The sequence below is a fragment of the Drosophila mauritiana genome, chromosome 2L (assembly GCF_004382145.1).
Source record: "Drosophila mauritiana strain mau12 chromosome 2L, ASM438214v1, whole genome shotgun sequence".
NCBI classification, from domain to species: Eukaryota; Metazoa; Arthropoda; class Insecta; order Diptera; family Drosophilidae; genus Drosophila; species Drosophila mauritiana.
Genome location: NC_046667.1, coordinates 9,477,766 through 9,494,895, shown reverse-complemented (window position 1 = coordinate 9,494,895; position 17,130 = coordinate 9,477,766). Strand labels below are relative to the sequence as shown.

General features: G+C 42.4%; 2 protein-coding genes across 2 annotated transcripts; one reads left to right on the top strand and one right to left on the bottom strand.

Annotated features, from left to right (window-relative positions):
* Positions 1–199: 199 nt before the first annotated feature.
* LOC117148111 (NHP2-like protein 1 homolog) lies at positions 200–840 on the bottom strand. The gene is made up of 2 exons (XM_033315367.1): positions 704–840; positions 200–641 (listed from the first exon to the last, which is right to left on the bottom strand). Exons 1-2 carry the CDS (start codon positions 704–706, stop codon positions 261–263), a joined length of 384 nt encoding a protein of 127 aa, XP_033171258.1. The 5' UTR covers positions 707–840; the 3' UTR covers positions 200–260.
* Positions 841–2,737: 1,897 nt separating this feature from the next.
* Positions 2,738–16,687, top strand: LOC117150851 (cAMP-dependent protein kinase catalytic subunit 1). The gene is made up of 2 exons (XM_033317928.1): positions 2,738–4,505; positions 15,540–16,687. The coding sequence occupies exon 1, from the start codon at positions 3,122–3,124 to the stop codon at positions 4,181–4,183; it is 1,062 nt and encodes a 353-aa protein (XP_033173819.1). The 5' UTR covers positions 2,738–3,121; the 3' UTR covers positions 4,184–4,505; positions 15,540–16,687.
* The last annotated feature ends 443 nt before the right edge of the window (positions 16,688–17,130 follow it).

The window sequence follows — 17,130 nt, the reverse complement described above, 5'->3', positions numbered from 1 at the left end:
TATTATATGAAATAAGCTTGTATCAAACTAGCTTATTTATTTGCCAGCACTACCGGCTAAACCAGCTGACCCCTTTGGCATAGTAATTTCTGGTATTTTTTTTTGGTATTTGTATCCGGTGGTCACTCCAAGCCAACCATGTGCGTTGCAAACAAATATATAATAAAATCCAATTAGCATTAAAAAATACACATGTTTATTCAAAATTTCAATTTGAAATTACCATTTTGTACGACTGTTCACTTAAATCTAAAGGGTTACTAGACTAGCAGTCGCTCGATCTCCTGCTGGATGGAGGTGATCTGCGACTTGAGCTGGCTGCCCTCGTTGGTGGTCACCGAGCAGGCGACGATTGGACGGGAAACTCCGCACGCACGACCCAAGGCCTGCTTGGAACGAACGAAGACGTAGGGCACGTTCTTGTCCTCGCACAGGAGCGGCAAATGGAGCAGAATCTCGATGGGCTCCGCATCACCGGCCAGCACCACAATATCGGCCAGTCCGCGATTGAGGGTCTTGGTGGCCTCGTTGGCTCCCTTGCGCAGTTGATTGTAGTTCAATGCCTGTTGCAGCAAGTTCATGATCTTGGCGGTGAGCTGGGCATCGGCCAGCGGGAATGCCTTGGGATTCACTTCCTCAGTCTGCAAAGATTGGGATACTTGTTGAAATTTACATTTCTCGATGCTGCCGTGGATGCACTCACCATATTGGCTTGTATATTGTATACTTTTACTGGAAAAACGTGCTTCAAAATGCAACCTCTCCGCTTGTTGCTTCACTGAGGGCAATTGCAGAATAATTGAAATCGATTTCAAACACGTGCGTTAGCGTTAGAGAACCGTTCGCTGGTGGTTCGGAAATACCAAAGAAGACTGGTCATACTTCCATCTAGGCGATATTAATCGTAACGGAAATTATGTGTTCTCTGCAGCCCTAGATTAAATATACTTCTAATAATTTAAGGGAATTCCCAATAACAATTTCATACTTAAATAATAAGTAGTTCATTTAAATATGTTTCGTAGATTTTCATTAGCATTATAAATAAATGTCTTATAATAAACAACCAAAATCTAAACTTACTGCATAATACAACATTTTATCAAACAAGTGCTCTATTTTATTTAATATTAATCTTTCATGCAGCTTAGCACTCTTTAAACATAGCAATAAAACAATTGGGTCTAAATCCATAGTCTTTACAGTTTAATAATTATCTATTATTATAATTATTTATAAGATTTTTGGGAAACCGCTAGCTATTTTGGATCACTTAGAATAGCACCCGCGCAATAGGGATTACTCATGATTGCGCCGCGCGGCTCACGCAGAGCGAGCTGCCTATGGCTGGCCCACTCACACCTGCGTCCGGGGGCGCATCCGCGAGTCGCGTCAGTCGAAATAAAAACTTTGAACGATTTGGACGGGAAAACTCGGTTCGGCGGCTATGCGGGTATTTTTAATCTAAGCCATCAATCCACAGCTACAGTGCATCAAATCGATCGGAAAGTCGAGGCAATATTTCTGAAAGTGTTTACAAATCGCTGGCATCGTAGTCGTTAATTGCAAAAAGGTAAATTCGCGCAGCGAAAATTGAAAAGCAAAGTCAAACAAACTCAGAAAAAGGAAATGAATGTAAAAATCGATTATTCAATCTGTGTGCGGGTGTATGCGTGTGTGTTTGTGTGTGAGAGGTGAGCGCTGAGTGTGTATGCGTGTGCGATTGTGTTTGTTTAAACCACGGGTTTTTTTATGCCCAAATCGAATGGCGAAAATTTAGCACACCGAGCAATAAAGGCCAATTTAACTAATTTAAAGTGTGCGAAATGTGGAAAAGTGCCTGCAAAGAGAGCGCTGAAGAGAGATCGCAGAAGTAAAACCAGAAGCGCATACATATGCACATTAACTCGCACACATACACACACGCACACCAGTGAACGCAAAGAAGCAAAGGCAAAGGAAATAAAAAAACAGAAGCCAAAGCAAAACGGTGCCAAAAAAGTATTTAATAATTAAAATAGGCGAAAATGAGAGGGAATGCGCGAGGAAGAGGAAGCAGCACTGCGTAACAGTGCGTGAGTGGGAGTGAGCTGGCACTACGGCATCAGCTGTTTGACACTTGACACGATCGAAAGTCGCCTCCTCTCGCTCTCTTTGCCATTCCTCTGCTCTCTTCTTTTTATTATTTTCTGAATTTCGAGTTTGTGTGCGATTTTGTTAAGCTTATTTATTCAGTGATTATAACCAGCTTTTTTAAGCTCCATAAAAGTGCCAGCAAAGCGCTGAGAACAAAAACAATATGAAGTGAAAAATTCGAAAGAGCGAAAATACATAAGATACTTAAAATACTGGCATATGTGTGCATAAAGAACTCGGAAAACTGGACTCTTATTTTTAGCCCCTTACCGAAAATCCCGCTAATTTGTGCCGTTTTCTCTCCCGTTTCTCTTTGCAGCTTCTCAAATTAGAGTAAATCGCGATCATAAGCAACCTAAAGTGTGAAACCAAATGTTAGTCTAAGCCTAAAGTGTAAAACTAGTTTAAGACCTCAAAAATTAGAGAAACCAATACGTGCTAAAACCAGAATTTAAACGCGTCTAAACCAAGCGCCTTTAAAACGCAACCTAAACACCAATTCAAAAGGATATTCAGCGAATAAGAGAGTGAGAGAGCTCCAGTGAGAAGCTCTCTTTGGCCCATAAGGAGCAACTATTTCATCCGCACCGTTGACCCGTAACTCGGCAAAATAGCTAAGTCCATTTTGCAGTTCCTCAAAAAGAAAAAGTCCCATCATAGTTCCACATCCGGCGAGGGCAAGCTACAGGCGCAGTCCAGTTGCGAGGAGGAGGGCGGAGCGGCAGCGGGAGGAGCGGGAGCGGCAGCGGGACCTCCAGCGGACCAGGCTAGCAGCAGCAGCAGCGGCCCTTCGTCAGCAGCCGCCGCCCACAAGAGCACGCCCCCTGCCGCCACGACCACGCCCGGTTCAGGGGCGGATTCAGGAGGAGCCAGCGGAGGAACAGGAGGAGGGGGAGGAGGACCTAGCACGTCCGGCGACGATCAGGCCCAAGTGTCGGCCAGCGCAACGTTCCGTTTATCATCGCTAACGGGCACCATCTCCAAGATGGGCAATAACGCCACCACGTCAAACAAGAAGGTCGATGCCGCCGAGACGGTGAAGGAGTTCCTCGAGCAGGCCAAGGAGGAGTTCGAGGACAAGTGGCGACGCAATCCGACCAACACCGCCGCCCTCGATGACTTCGAACGAATCAAGACCCTGGGCACCGGCTCCTTTGGCCGTGTCATGATCGTCCAGCACAAGCCCACGAAAGACTATTACGCCATGAAGATCCTCGACAAGCAGAAGGTGGTCAAGCTGAAGCAGGTGGAGCACACGCTGAACGAGAAGCGAATCCTGCAGGCCATTCAGTTCCCCTTCCTCGTCTCGCTGCGCTACCACTTCAAGGACAACTCCAACCTCTACATGGTGCTGGAGTATGTTCCCGGTGGCGAGATGTTCTCCCACCTGCGCAAGGTGGGCCGCTTCTCGGAGCCGCACTCGCGCTTCTACGCGGCGCAAATCGTGCTGGCCTTCGAGTACCTGCACTACTTGGACCTCATCTACCGCGATCTGAAGCCGGAGAATCTGCTGATTGACTCGCAGGGCTACCTCAAGGTGACGGACTTCGGTTTTGCCAAGCGGGTCAAGGGCCGCACCTGGACGCTGTGCGGCACGCCCGAATACCTGGCCCCGGAGATCATTCTGTCCAAGGGCTATAACAAGGCCGTCGACTGGTGGGCGTTGGGCGTACTCGTCTACGAAATGGCCGCTGGCTATCCGCCGTTCTTTGCGGATCAGCCGATCCAGATCTACGAGAAGATCGTCTCCGGCAAGGTGCGCTTCCCATCGCACTTTGGCTCCGATCTGAAGGACCTACTGCGCAACCTGCTGCAGGTGGATCTGACCAAGCGCTACGGCAATCTGAAGGCGGGCGTCAATGATATTAAGAACCAGAAGTGGTTCGCCTCCACCGACTGGATTGCGATCTTCCAAAAGAAAATCGAGGCGCCGTTCATTCCGCGGTGTAAGGGTCCCGGCGACACGAGCAATTTCGATGACTACGAGGAGGAGGCGCTGCGGATCTCCAGCACCGAGAAGTGTGCCAAGGAGTTTGCTGAATTCTAGAGGAGCTCTTCGCCAGTCAGCCCAATCCCCTCGTTCTGCAGGCGTCTGCAACTGCAATTGTATCCGCTACTGCGATTGTATCTGCAACTGCTCCTGCTGTTGCCACCGCCGTGGCATCGCGGACCACGTCCTCATCGTCGTTGTCGTCGTCTTGTCTATATGTCTACTACTTACAACTACAGCAACTGTAACAACCCCCCCACAAAACACCAAAACTACGCCCCCCAGCCACGTCTTCGTCTGCCTATCTATCCGCATCTACTCCACATCCACACTATTGCCAACATTGGATTTCTCACCACACACAACAATTTACATCAGCGTAAGTATATAACTAATTTAAAAATGTTGAGGGCTTAAAAAAAGTTAGTCAAGCCTAGAAAACTCAGTTGGTTTACTCAGCAAAGAATAACAAATACATTTCGACATTCCTATTCGTAGGTCTTGGTTTCAAAATTTGTTTACTTCATAATTCATTCACTTTAATTATTACTAATAACAACATTCTTATTCACGCTTAATCTTTCTGATAACAAGACTTGAGATTTCAGTAAATAACCACAATATAAACATTAGGCTATTACTATTACTTTATTTAGAAAGACAACATTAAAATTGTTCTACTGCCTACCTTTGGAATGGTTTATGAAGAGAAATTACTATTGACTTACAGAGATATACGGGGAAAGGCGAGTTCCTAATTTATTATGCCATATATCAATCTGCAAATTCACACAGAAGGCTATTTCTAATTCTCACCATATTTGCCGGACGGGATATTAATCTATTGACTGTATTCCCTACTTTCTTCGGCAACGAGATTCGCTGGCGATAGCGAAGGGTATTCAGGGCAAGGGTATTGCAGGTTTGTTTTTGTTTTGACTTTAGCTGGAGATTGATGGACTTGAGTGGCTTGATTGATTGATTGCTTTCAGCGGAATGTTTTTGCTTGTTTTAGGGAGAGCGAGTTGAGTGAGTGCCGGAGAGTTGATTATGAGACAAAAGGCATTTCAGCTCGTCCGTCAATTGTTCTGCCCGCGACAGTTGCCCCGTACACGGAATTCTTTTAATTAGTTTCCGTCGGTGACTTGGCTTGTTGCGATACGCGGATGTTTCCCCCCTGTGGCTCCCAAAACCTACGTGATGTTTTCCCAAAAAGATATTCGAGCATGACCACTTACTCACTCACTTATTCGCAGCCAGACCCCCGGGGCAGTAATACCCGTAAACATCGAATCATTAATTGCAATAAGCGTCAGAATGCGGTCGTAAACGTTAACTGTAGCAGCCAGGCGTAGTTCAGACGGGTCTAATCTCCTCAACAGACAAACTAGACAGCTGATAGTAACAATGCAAGCCAATTACGTTCAAAGGAATTCTCGGTGCTTAAAGTAAATTTACACAAAAGTTGGTGGTGGGTGGTTGTAAATCTTGAAACTTTCTAGCTATAATTATTCGAATTCAACTGAAACTGAAATGTATTCAGTTACACTTCAGCAGAAGTAGAGTAAAAAGCCATTTAACTTATATTCCGAATCTTTCTGTGATACATCATCTTTAATTAAATAGCAAAATGCTTTTTCATTTTAACTTCCTGGGACTCCCACAATTTCCACACAGAAATACAGTCATTCACACTTGACCCATTTGAAAGGCCAACAAAAAGGGTAGAGAAAGCCATGAATAATGTCAAAGCCAAAAGGCAGTAAAGTAAAAGAAGTATATCTTCTATTTTATGAATTATTTCTCGTTTCTTTGCCGAGCTACAAAGAGCTCCCAACCTAGATTGCGTGCCCGTTGGCCATTACCGAAATTGTGTTTCTTTTATCAAAGCCAAACGCTGCTGGTAATTAATAAATTATAATAAGTTTTATGTCCAAACATTATGAGCAAAACAAAAGCCAGAGCTGCGTGCGAATGCCGCATAAAGTTTAGAAATTGTGGAAATGCGAAAAACTAAAAACAGAAACGCAATCAAGAGTGGTTAATTCTGGGGAAAAGCTTGACTGCATCAACTATTTCGGGGCAGCAGATCAAAGGGAAAAATCCGAAATATTCACGCCAATGTTGTGCGGTAATCGTTGGCCGTGACCTTGCTCGACCTTTGGCCTAGCCCCAAAAGAGTTGTCCATCCGAATATCGCTCTTTTTGGTTTCTCCTTCGATTCCCTGATGTACGAACACAAGCATTTCCATGCGACATGTGTTGTCTACAGTTTTATTGGCACCAATTATGTGTATAAATGTATGTATAAACATTTGGTTGTTTCGGTCGCCTGCTGCCTGAGAAGGCCATCAATCATTTGTTTTGGGCCAAGTCAATTAGACCCGTAGTCATGGGTACTAAGTGTCGGGCATTAGGTTTACTTATTTACATTAACCCGACGGCTTCACTGATTGCTTATCAATGCAAAGGCGGCGAAGGAAGCGCTATCACGCGAAGAAACCAGCTGGGTGGGAGTGGGGTGATTGGGAGGCACGCCCTAGTATTCGATTTACCCTGATAAGCCAATTAAACTTTTTCGCTGGCCTATGGCAACGAGTTAAAGTCAATGCTGTTTCAGTGTATTTTTATGCTATTTAAATTAAATAATTATACATTTGTTTGGTATATAAGTGATTAAATAGGTAAGCTCTTTTTGCTAGAAAGTCTCATAGTCGAATAACTTGATTGTACTGTTAGTAGTTCCCTTGTTTCTGGCACTCTGCTGATTTGGAGCAAGCTAAGAGCCAAAGTTCAGCTCCCAGCTGGATGTCGCTGAGCAAACTTGTTCTCAGAAGTCGCGGCACAAGCACTCAGATATCAAGCAACATGGATTCAACACGCATTCGTCGTGCTCCAATAAACACCTAGACCAAGCCAAGTTTAGCAGTCAGCCGAACAACACAGAATGCAACTGCCAACGCGCTTGTGAATCTGAGACGTTGTCTGGCCAATTTCGGGCTAACAGAGGGGGGTGGTGGTTTGGTCGGGGGCGTGGCACAACGGGGGCGGTAGATCTCAGACAGTCAGAGACATAACGACTAGGCCGGGCAGCCTTGTAACAGTGCCCTCAAATCGAGCTTTTTAGCCAGCACGCACGCGCTGCAACTGCGGCCAAGTAAATGGCGATGGCGATGGTAAGAAAAACACAGAGATACCAAGACAATGGTCGTGGAGAAGTGAAAACAATTAAGTCGCCGTCGAGGGGGAAAAGCCGGAATTTTCCGAGAATTCAATAAGGTAAATGGTTCTGGTTCCCCCTGGTGACCAATTCCATTTTCGTATTTAAACGAGAGAAGAGACAGCGAAGTAAATGTAGTTCACTGGCAAAAATTTACAAAATTTTTTAAGTAATTAAATAAAAATTATTCATAATATAAATAGTGAATATGACGCTTTATGATAAATCATGATGTCAAAGATTTCCATGTTCTCTAGTATTTTTTTTCCGTGTAAGCTCCAAAAAAATCTGACTCAGTCAACGCGTCGTATGAGCAATATGCAAAAGGAGCTCATGAAAAATAAAAGAGCGAAATTGTATTTTCGTTTTCATACGCATGAAGAATAAATTAAACGATTTCTGCCTTTGCCTTAATTGTGTTTGTTGATTTTGTTAACTTTTTCGCTTCGTTTCATTTCGTTTTTGGTTGGGTTCGGTTTGGTTTGGATTGGATTGGATTTTCCGTCTCAGTTTGGCAAACGGGTCTCAGTCTTTTAGCCGCCCCCCCTTGGAACCCCTTTTGAGTCTGCCCCTCTGAAAATGTTAGGAGTGGCAGTCGCCGAATGCAGGCTATAAAAAACATTTAAATTGAGACAGCCACAGCGAGGCAAACTGGCAAAATCATTTAAATAACGCACACGTCGGCGGCAGCTTCGTTTTGCTCGCCATGTTGTGCTCGTTTTAATTTTTTGCTTTTTCGCGTCTCTTTTTTTTACCCTCAGTTTCATTTGTGCAATTATTTTCGTTGTCGTGTTGTTGCTTTCAAAATTGTAGTCGCTGTTTATTTTCGCTACTCTTTCCCTAGAACGCGTTCTAGTGGAATGCGAGGGCATTTTGTTCGCGCGCGACCCCATAAAGTATATGTTCTCGATCGGGATCAGGCGATCTTACTAGCTGCCCGCCATTATCTTTCCCGCCCAAGCAGTTGTTTTCATTTTCTTTTATTGGTATCTTATACCGATCGTTTGTTTATTTGCTCACTAGTTGTTTTATTCTAGATGTGCATTTGAATCAAATGGGAACAGTTTCCTCTAAGACAAACTAATCAAAACTATATAAATAAATACCATAGCGTATTGTGTTTTTTACTTGTTGCTTTATCTAATTTGAAACATCGTTTCCTTACGTTTGCGATAGGCGTTAACTTATTAGTTCCAGCGTTGCAGATTAGTATACTTTGTATGATAATACACAAAATGTGCATTAAAGCCTTTGCTCAAGTGCATATAATACTGTACGAAACTGGTTTCCCTTATCACAACTTTCCACTTGATCATAGCGCATCTAATGGTCGAAGTGTATGCAATTTCACGTTCTTATGCGGTGTGTATCTGTGAGATAAACGCTGACTTTTCCAGCAACCCCCATTCTATCTATCTATCTATCTAACTGCCTGACTGCCCCGCACAGTAACCAGCAATTTTCATTCCGTATTTATGGGCAAATAAAATAGAATTGAACATGGAAAAACGCTGCACAATGAAAATTGAAATTTTCCGTTTTAGTTTTCGTTTTTATTCCGTTCCCCGTTGTTTACCGCCCGTTATTTATGGGCAGGTGTTATGTACACATGCATTCGACGGCGAGGAATGACTTCATGCAAAAATTTCAGACGCGACAACGAAATCAACGAATAAAGTGCAGGTTAACTAGTTTATATGCCCATGTACATTGCATCAAACATGCTTCCCTTTTGTTTGCTATCGAATTTCTGCGAATTAAAATTCATTGATTCAATTTAATCTAGGGATATGTACGTCTGTACGTGTGTAGTGCCCCGCGCCTTTCGATGATAACACACTTTAAAATGGGCGGCACAACAAACCGACATCGACGAGTGCTGCCCCCTTGAGGGCTTATCAGCATGGAATCGTTAAGAAAAAAAAAAAAACAAAAATAAAAATAAAGAAAACCTATTGACGCCAGTTGTCATACGAGAGTGAGGTTGTTGCTGCTGACAATGGGCTAGAAAACTAAAACAAAACTTGGCCGCAGGCTAAAGCCTAACCACAGCTGGCGAATGCTAAGCGATAAGAGCCAAGACGAGATAGAGCAAACAAAGACAGTTATTAGATTCATATTTATGCGGCTACACGACTCATAGTTTTTCAACTTTTCCCCAGAAGTTTCTCGCCCTATTTTTTTTCGCTTACTGCTTTTTAATTTGTTTTGTTTGGTTTTCTGTGAAAATGGGTTAAGAATATGCACCCTCGATTGAGCATGGAAACGAGTTTTGTTCCAATTCTTTGTCAGTTACATCATCCTCATCACCATTGCCATCGGTGCATTTCCATTTTTCATGTGTCCTGATAACAAAGACAACAAAATAACAAACGCGCTTTATTGACTCCACATCTGTACCCCTTTTTATACGTAAGTGTATATACATTTTCTATCTGACGGCTAACACACAATTACAGTTATAGTCGTGCGTCTAATTGAATTTGATAAAAAACAGGCAGAGGAATACAATTAGATAGACGGCGGGGACACGTGGTTGGTAGGCAGGGACTACTGCCTCTTTCCCGCAAACTCAATACAACTGACATGTAATCAATAATAATTGTTGTTGTTGTTACTTTTGCTGGCCTGACATTGAAAGAGGGCGGCTCTCGAGGGGGCGTGGAGCGGTGGAGGAGGCGGCGGAGGTGGGGCCAGGTGCTCTAGGCAGCCGCAAATAAATGAATATTGTTTTATTTGCCACCCAGGTCTCTGGTTCTCCCTTCGCTCACGCAAAGCGTAATTATTGATTAATTATTGTACGCCTTTTTTTTCTTCTTTTGCCTCAAACATAAGAAACACACTGAACAAAACGGTGGGGTGGGGGCAGAAGGTCTGCACTTCATCCTTCTTTCTTTTGCCTTTCTTTTCACTTTTTGCCTTAATTGAATCATCAATCTCTTGGGTGACAAAACACTTTGCCCCCTGCCTCGATAATAAAGGTTTCCTACGCAGTTCTTGGCTTCTTTAATATATTCTTCATTTTCCGATGTGCTCAATTTAATTGGGTTATTCCGCATGGAAAGGCTTTTCAGGCTGCTGACGTCACTTGCGTACGATCAGGCCACTTGTCAAGCCTTTTCTAATCACTTCTAAACAATTGCCAAGATGTCCTTGACCTATGCTAAATGCTATATATTCTCTCAACTCTCTGCGGCAATTTCATGCTGCGTTAGTCGCAGCAGTTAGCACTCGAAGGCCATCCGCTGATAATTTAACTAATTCTATGCACTCACCTTGGACAAACGCTGGCACAACATGACGTATACGCAACACGTTTGCATATATTACGCATACGCAATGTGGTCGCGATTAAAGCCGCCAAGTGTTGGCTGTGTCCTCAGCTGCTGGTGTCGAATGCTGCTAGCAACAGATAAATGTAATTACTGTCTTATCATAATTACGAGTGAAATGAACGCAGCAAAGAGAGATTACCATATAATGCGAGAGCAAGCCAAAGGATAGGAAAAAAACATAAAATGATGTCGATGGAAGGCGATGGTTTAGCTCATCGCTCATACGCCCAGTGCACTGCACACACATATATATATATATATATGGATAGATATATACAAACAGCTTCCCACTGAATTCTTGCGACCCACTCTCTGTTGCCTGCCCCCCGCATCGCCACTTTGAATGAATGTTTCAATGTTGCTGCTGCCTTAGTTGTTTCAAAATTTTAATTTTATTTTATTGCAGCGCACAAATTGTGTGCCATGTCGCCGGCGGCGCTGTTGCGTGTAAGCACCCCCTGCCCACCCTCGTCCATTATCCTCAGTGGCTTCTTCAGCCTGTGAGTGGGTGAGCGATGGGCGAGGGTCGATTTGAACGTAATCGGAGTTCGCATTTAGGGCCTAGTCATTTTAATTGATTAGCCAAGATGACTTGTTTTTGTATGATGGAAAAGTACTTGGAAATTAACAAATTTAAAAACGATAAATCAGCATATTTGATTCATAATTCGATATAAATTGATTAATCTATATATGTTGGTGTTTCATATGTATTTAGTATCTGCGCTTAAAACTATTGGATCGCCTTACGTTTGTAGTTGCGTTGGTGTGTAATGTTAATTGCCATCATGCGCGCGCAAGACAAGTTGAGTCTTTTTATGGCCACCTCTCATCCGTGGAAGGCTCCTGTCTCTCCGCCGCTTTCCCTGCGGGCACCAGTTGACCCGGACCCGGCACGGCCCCGGCAATCCCATCTGCCCATCCCAGCCCAGCTCTTGGCCATCGTGCCCATCTTGCCCTGCCCTGCCCTGCCCCTGGTTTTTAATTACTTTCGTAGTTAATTCTGTTACAACAAAAAGCGAGAGTGGCGGCAGCAAAAACAGTGACAATGTCATTGCAAAAATTGAAATTTGCTTTTAATTTGCGCTTCTGTGTTGGCGGCCCACCAGCCTCGTAGTCTCCAATCGAGTCCCTGGTTCACTGAATCCCCTCCCCCTTTCTCATGTTTCCGTTTCCTGTTCATTTCTGTGCACTTCAGTTCGTTTCGTTGACATTTTCCATTGGTTCGATGAAAACGTGAAATTGTGAAATTTAACACAGAATAATATACGTGAAATTTTCTTTTAATTGATTTGTCTTGAGGGTCGGCATCGATTTTCCCTTCATTGGTGGCACCTCATACCCGCTTTTCCGCTTTCCCTGCTCCATTAAGATGGCTGCCCGCTTTCGTTTGGCATGAAAATTGATTTGATTTCAAAGCCAAGAAGTTTATTGACATTAGATACGGCGCGAGAGCCTCTATCAATTTTTTTTGAATTTTTTCTTTTCCACTGCCCCAAAACTTTTCCACACTTTGATTTACGAGCAGCGGCAGAAATATATATATATATACATATATATTTATCGATGGGAGGGCGCCTCGATAATTGGCATGCCGATCCCCACTCGCATTCCGATTCTTTGCTCTTTCATTGGCCAATTTTTTGTTTGCCTTTTGCATTTGTCTTGCATTTGTTTTGTTATTAAACAAAGTTGAGGGTTCAAAGCGATTGTCTGTCTGGATGTGAGACTGAGCAGAAATGAATTGGGAACAACAACAAAAGAGCCGAATGTGAATTGCAAATTGCATAGCCTTTTCTTTTTTTTTGGCGTTCCTTGACCCCAAAGTCAATGCAAGAAAAACACTCCGCTGAATGACCAGCGTGACGAAGTCCAAAAGGAAACTGCCGGAGGTTACTCAAGTGTATGGGAAAGTATTCAAAAGAAATTTATATTGCGGAGAATTTAACCAAGAAGAAATTGACTGATGGGTATCCGTTTAATGTGCTCTTATTTGACTTGTTTTAATCTAAGTTATGTCGTGGGATTCTTTCAGATCGGCAGTTAATGAAATTCTATGTGGAAAATTCGTATTTCAATCCTTGCGATCACTTTCTCAATTTGAAATCTTGACAAATTCCCTCCTCAGCTGAAGTATTCCATACCTCACAGTCCTTGGAATCCACTTTCATTAACTCCATCCCTTCTTGTCTTATCTTACATGAGAACTTGTACGACGGGGCTCTTTGGTTGTCTCACAAATTTGTGATATTTTAATGCCGAGTTAAGTAGTTGACGACTTGCTTGGAAGACAACTGAAGATTACTAACATAGTTTTTGACTTTGTACCCGGTTGCCTCTACCTTTTTCCCAGAGTGTTTAGTGTTTTGTGCATTTTAGAAAAGGCCAAACGACGACGAACTGGGAATCAGGGAAGCAGGAAAAGTGGACTGGGACAACGACATATTCAATTTTTTTGTTGCTGCCCGGACTGAAAGACTGTGTTGGTTCCCTTGCCTGCCTGCCTTTAAATATTTGATGACTACGAACACAGACTGAATTTTAAAATGCGTAATTACCGACTAGGGAAACTCGGCAACTGGCAACTGACTCCTTGGCCAACTAACCAAATGGGGAATGTGGATTTCTCGAAGGGAGTGAGTGAAATATCGAGTTGAGTTGGTCGAGTGGCCGTGGCAAATGAATGAGCTAACTATAAATAAAGTGAAAAATCGTGAATGGTGTGTATTTATTTATACGCCATTTGCATGTGGGTGGCTTGCAATATTTATAAGCTTCGGCATATGTAAATAACCTTTATAACAATGGAAAGATGATAAAAAGTCTGGGGAGTATATGTCGGTATTTCACAGGAGTTTGTTAGGCCAAGACATTGAAGCGACGGAATCGGCAGCTGGGTTGAACATTATATTCGTAATATTTGAGTAGATATATAACGCGGTGAAATATGTTCATTTATAGATTATATATGCATATGAATATATCTAAAGATATTTTCGGCTTGTCCACTCGGGTTGTCTTGGTTTTTAGCTGATTTATTGAAATGTTTTTCGTCTTTTTGCGCCAAACAGCGAAGAGGGGGCTGTATCAAGAGAGAAATTAAATCTTATATAAATTAATTTATTTTTCATATGATTTAAGTATCCTTTTTTTCCGCCGTCTGTTAGAAATAAATACATGCCGAGACATATTTTGATTGTTCTTTTTGGCAACATTTTTGTCATTGCGTGTAGGTCAAATGTGTTGCCAAGATTCCACCTGCCACCATTCGGTTGCCCCTTCTAGTTTTTCTCTGCTCAAACCCATTTAACCGAGTTCTTAGACAAGTTTGAAGCTCTTGTAGAACTTGTTTCACCAAATGAGTTTTCAGATTTGTTCGAGGCAACTTTGAATGTTTTATGCAACAAAGAGATTATATGAATATTTCAGTGGCTCATCTTTCGGGTACTTTTCAAGCCTTTGGCGTTTTGATATCAAAATTAAATGGGTTTACTTTTTTCTGCATTTAAGGCTGGCAGCAATTTTTGTTTTTTCGTTTACCTCAAGGCCAGCGTCGATCGCCGAATGGGTGAAAGTTTCTTCTGTCTGCTTCCAATAGTTTTGTTACTTGCTGGTACACGTAATGCCTCCTCCCCTTGCAATCGCTTGTTGGCCACAATATTTCGGTTTCGACCTTATGTAATTCGAGACAATGGCGGACAAAAGATCTCTTGTAAATTCAATGCCAAACTCCAGTAACTCATACTCGCATACGATACCTGAGCACACTGCACCTCTCCGGTTTCGGATACCAGAACGTGTGTATCTGTATCTTAATGTATGTGTATTTGGGCTACATTTGCGTGGGTGCAGCGGCAGCGATTCAGTGACGCTTTTTGTTTCAGCGATAAAACGCCGCCTGCAAATGTTTTTTATCTTGTTATTTCTTTTTTTTTTTGTTCCACACATTTCGAGTGTGCGAGTGTGAGTTTCGTGTAAGAGATTTAATATAGCACGCTGCTGTGGCTCGCTTACGTCATGGGACGCCCATGAAGGGGGGTGGTGTGTGGGTGGGTGGTAGGTAGGTGGTGGGAGCAGCCAAGCATGTGCCGGGCTGATAAGGCGAAAAATCTATAAAACTTTTAACATGCCAATATGCTCGGGGACATGGGAAAATTTCTCCAGCCCGCGAGAGTTTTATCACTTTCCCTGTGGGAGTGGTCCTTTATAAACTGTTCAGTTCAAGTGCCAATAGCGCAGTTATCGTTCAGCTGTCAGGAATGCAAGTGCTGTCCTCAGAACATTAAACACATTTTTATAATGAAATAAGAAGGTTAAGCTGTATTTTTAGTAGCTATTAAGCAAATTGTAGAATTACAAACTTTAAGCCGCTTGAACTAGCGAAAATGTTCTTATTTTGCACACTATTTAATATGACAAACAATAAACAAGTGCTTTCACCCATATGGGTATGTTCTCTGACTCTAGTTCAGTGGTTCCCTCTCATAGTGAACTCATAGAAACGACCTTGACCTAGCTGAATGCCCTGAGCTAATGGAGAAACGAGAAATAGCCATTGGCCAAATTCAACATATTAATAGAATCGATTCGCTTTTGGTGGTTTTGTGTGCTGAATGAGTTATCGGGTTGAGCTTTAGCTCACTTTGATTATCAAAGTTTGATATGCGGCAGAGGTTAAGAAACCCGAGTAGGAAGTACAGTCGGGGCTGAAGTCAAGGTTGGGTGGCTATGGGACCGGATCGGAAGAAGTCAAAGCCGATCGATACGAGTTGAATAAATTGCGAATTATGCAAATGCACGCTTGATTGAGTTTGCAGACACAACTAACTCTTTTTTTCCGATCTTCAATATCTTTCAGCATTTCCCTCCGTGTTCATGTGGAACAGTTCGAAGACACAGCCGGAACAAGCTTTTCATCTAATGTGTGAAGAAGAGTGGAAGGACTTGGAAGACGATTTGAAATCCGGATACCGCAACAGAATATAGAAACCGATAAAATAATGACTTACACATTAATATTCATTCATAACATATAGCGTATTTAACCACGAGACTACAGATATTTAGTTGTAAACGTAGCTTAGTCTTAACTAAAGAATACAAGAGGAACCGATAAAGAACCAGCAACAGAAGCAAGTGCAAAGCGAAAGTGAATGGAAGACACTGAAAACATTAGAGGAAAATCATAAGAGGAAATCCAGGAGAATTGTCATCTAAACCAGGGCTAAAGAATTTCATTTCATTTCGATCGATCGTACGATTCAGGTCGGTCACTCAGTCAGCTGCAGAAACATCAAGTTGAGAGTATAAAACGCTTTAATAATTTTTAAATTAAATACAAAAAGGTTAAATGTAACACAAAAATTATGGCGCACTCAGTGTGCTTGACAAAAAAAAACCAAGCGGCATCAGCAAACAAACAAAGAAGGCAGGCAAATATTGCTATAAATTAACGTTGTAATTGAGATTGAGTACGGGAGAAGAGCAGAAACGAGTTGAGGCCCTCAGAAAAAAGAAAAAAAAAACAAGCAAAAGTCGCCGCCAAATGAGGACACTGGTCATCCAGGTGAGCAGTGTGTGAAATCAGTCCACTGTAAGCTCTTCTGCCCCCCGCCTTCCCGCTAAGCGAGCTTCACAACAAGTAGCCCCGACAATTTGGCGTCTTTACCGTAGACATGTCTCTAGATATTTATATATATTCGCGTATATAAATGTTGTACAATCAGCGACGACGTGCAACAATAAACCAACCCAACCGCCCGCCCCGGATCAAAAAACAAGAAAAGAAACAGAACCACAACTAAAAGCTGAATCAGAGCATTATGCCCATAACCCATTTCAACAGTGGCACCCAAAAGTATGCGCACTCACTCATAAATAGTTGTCCATCCACTCACTACTCGCAAGGTACCCACACCAACTACTCAAAACTCAAAAGTATAAAACACTAAAGCAAGTAAAGGTAAAAGTAAAAGTAACGAGAAACATTTGAAACGCAGCAAGAAATATATAAAGTAAAAAAAAAAACAAATCTAAATGTTTACATTTAAGCAACATAAGAAAAGAAAACAAACAAAAAAATCAACTGAAATTTGTGTGTAAAAAACGTATAAAACTTAGCATTAATGAAACTAAAGAGAAGCGGATGCCGAATATGTCGACGGAGTCATGTCTATATATACACAAAGATTGAAGCATTATACTTACCAGGAGCAGAACAGCAGAAAGCGAATATCATGTGCTAGGTATAATTATTTGGAGCAAAGAGGAAAATGAATAGAAAAAGGCAACTATAGCAGTTATATTCAAGTAAATATCGATCGGAGTTATTTATTGTTTCGTTATATGCGGAGAGTGGAGTGGAAATCATTTTAACTGGCCGTTAGGATCCATCGAAATCGATTCCGAAACTATCTTTCAATTTTAATGGCACTTCTCCGTATTCCCCG

What these genes read in the sequence shown, in the direction of transcription:
- LOC117150851 (XM_033317928.1), top strand. Translation starts at nt 3,122, where the DNA reads ATGGGCAATAACGCCACCACGTCAAACAAGAAGGTCGATGCCGCCGAG.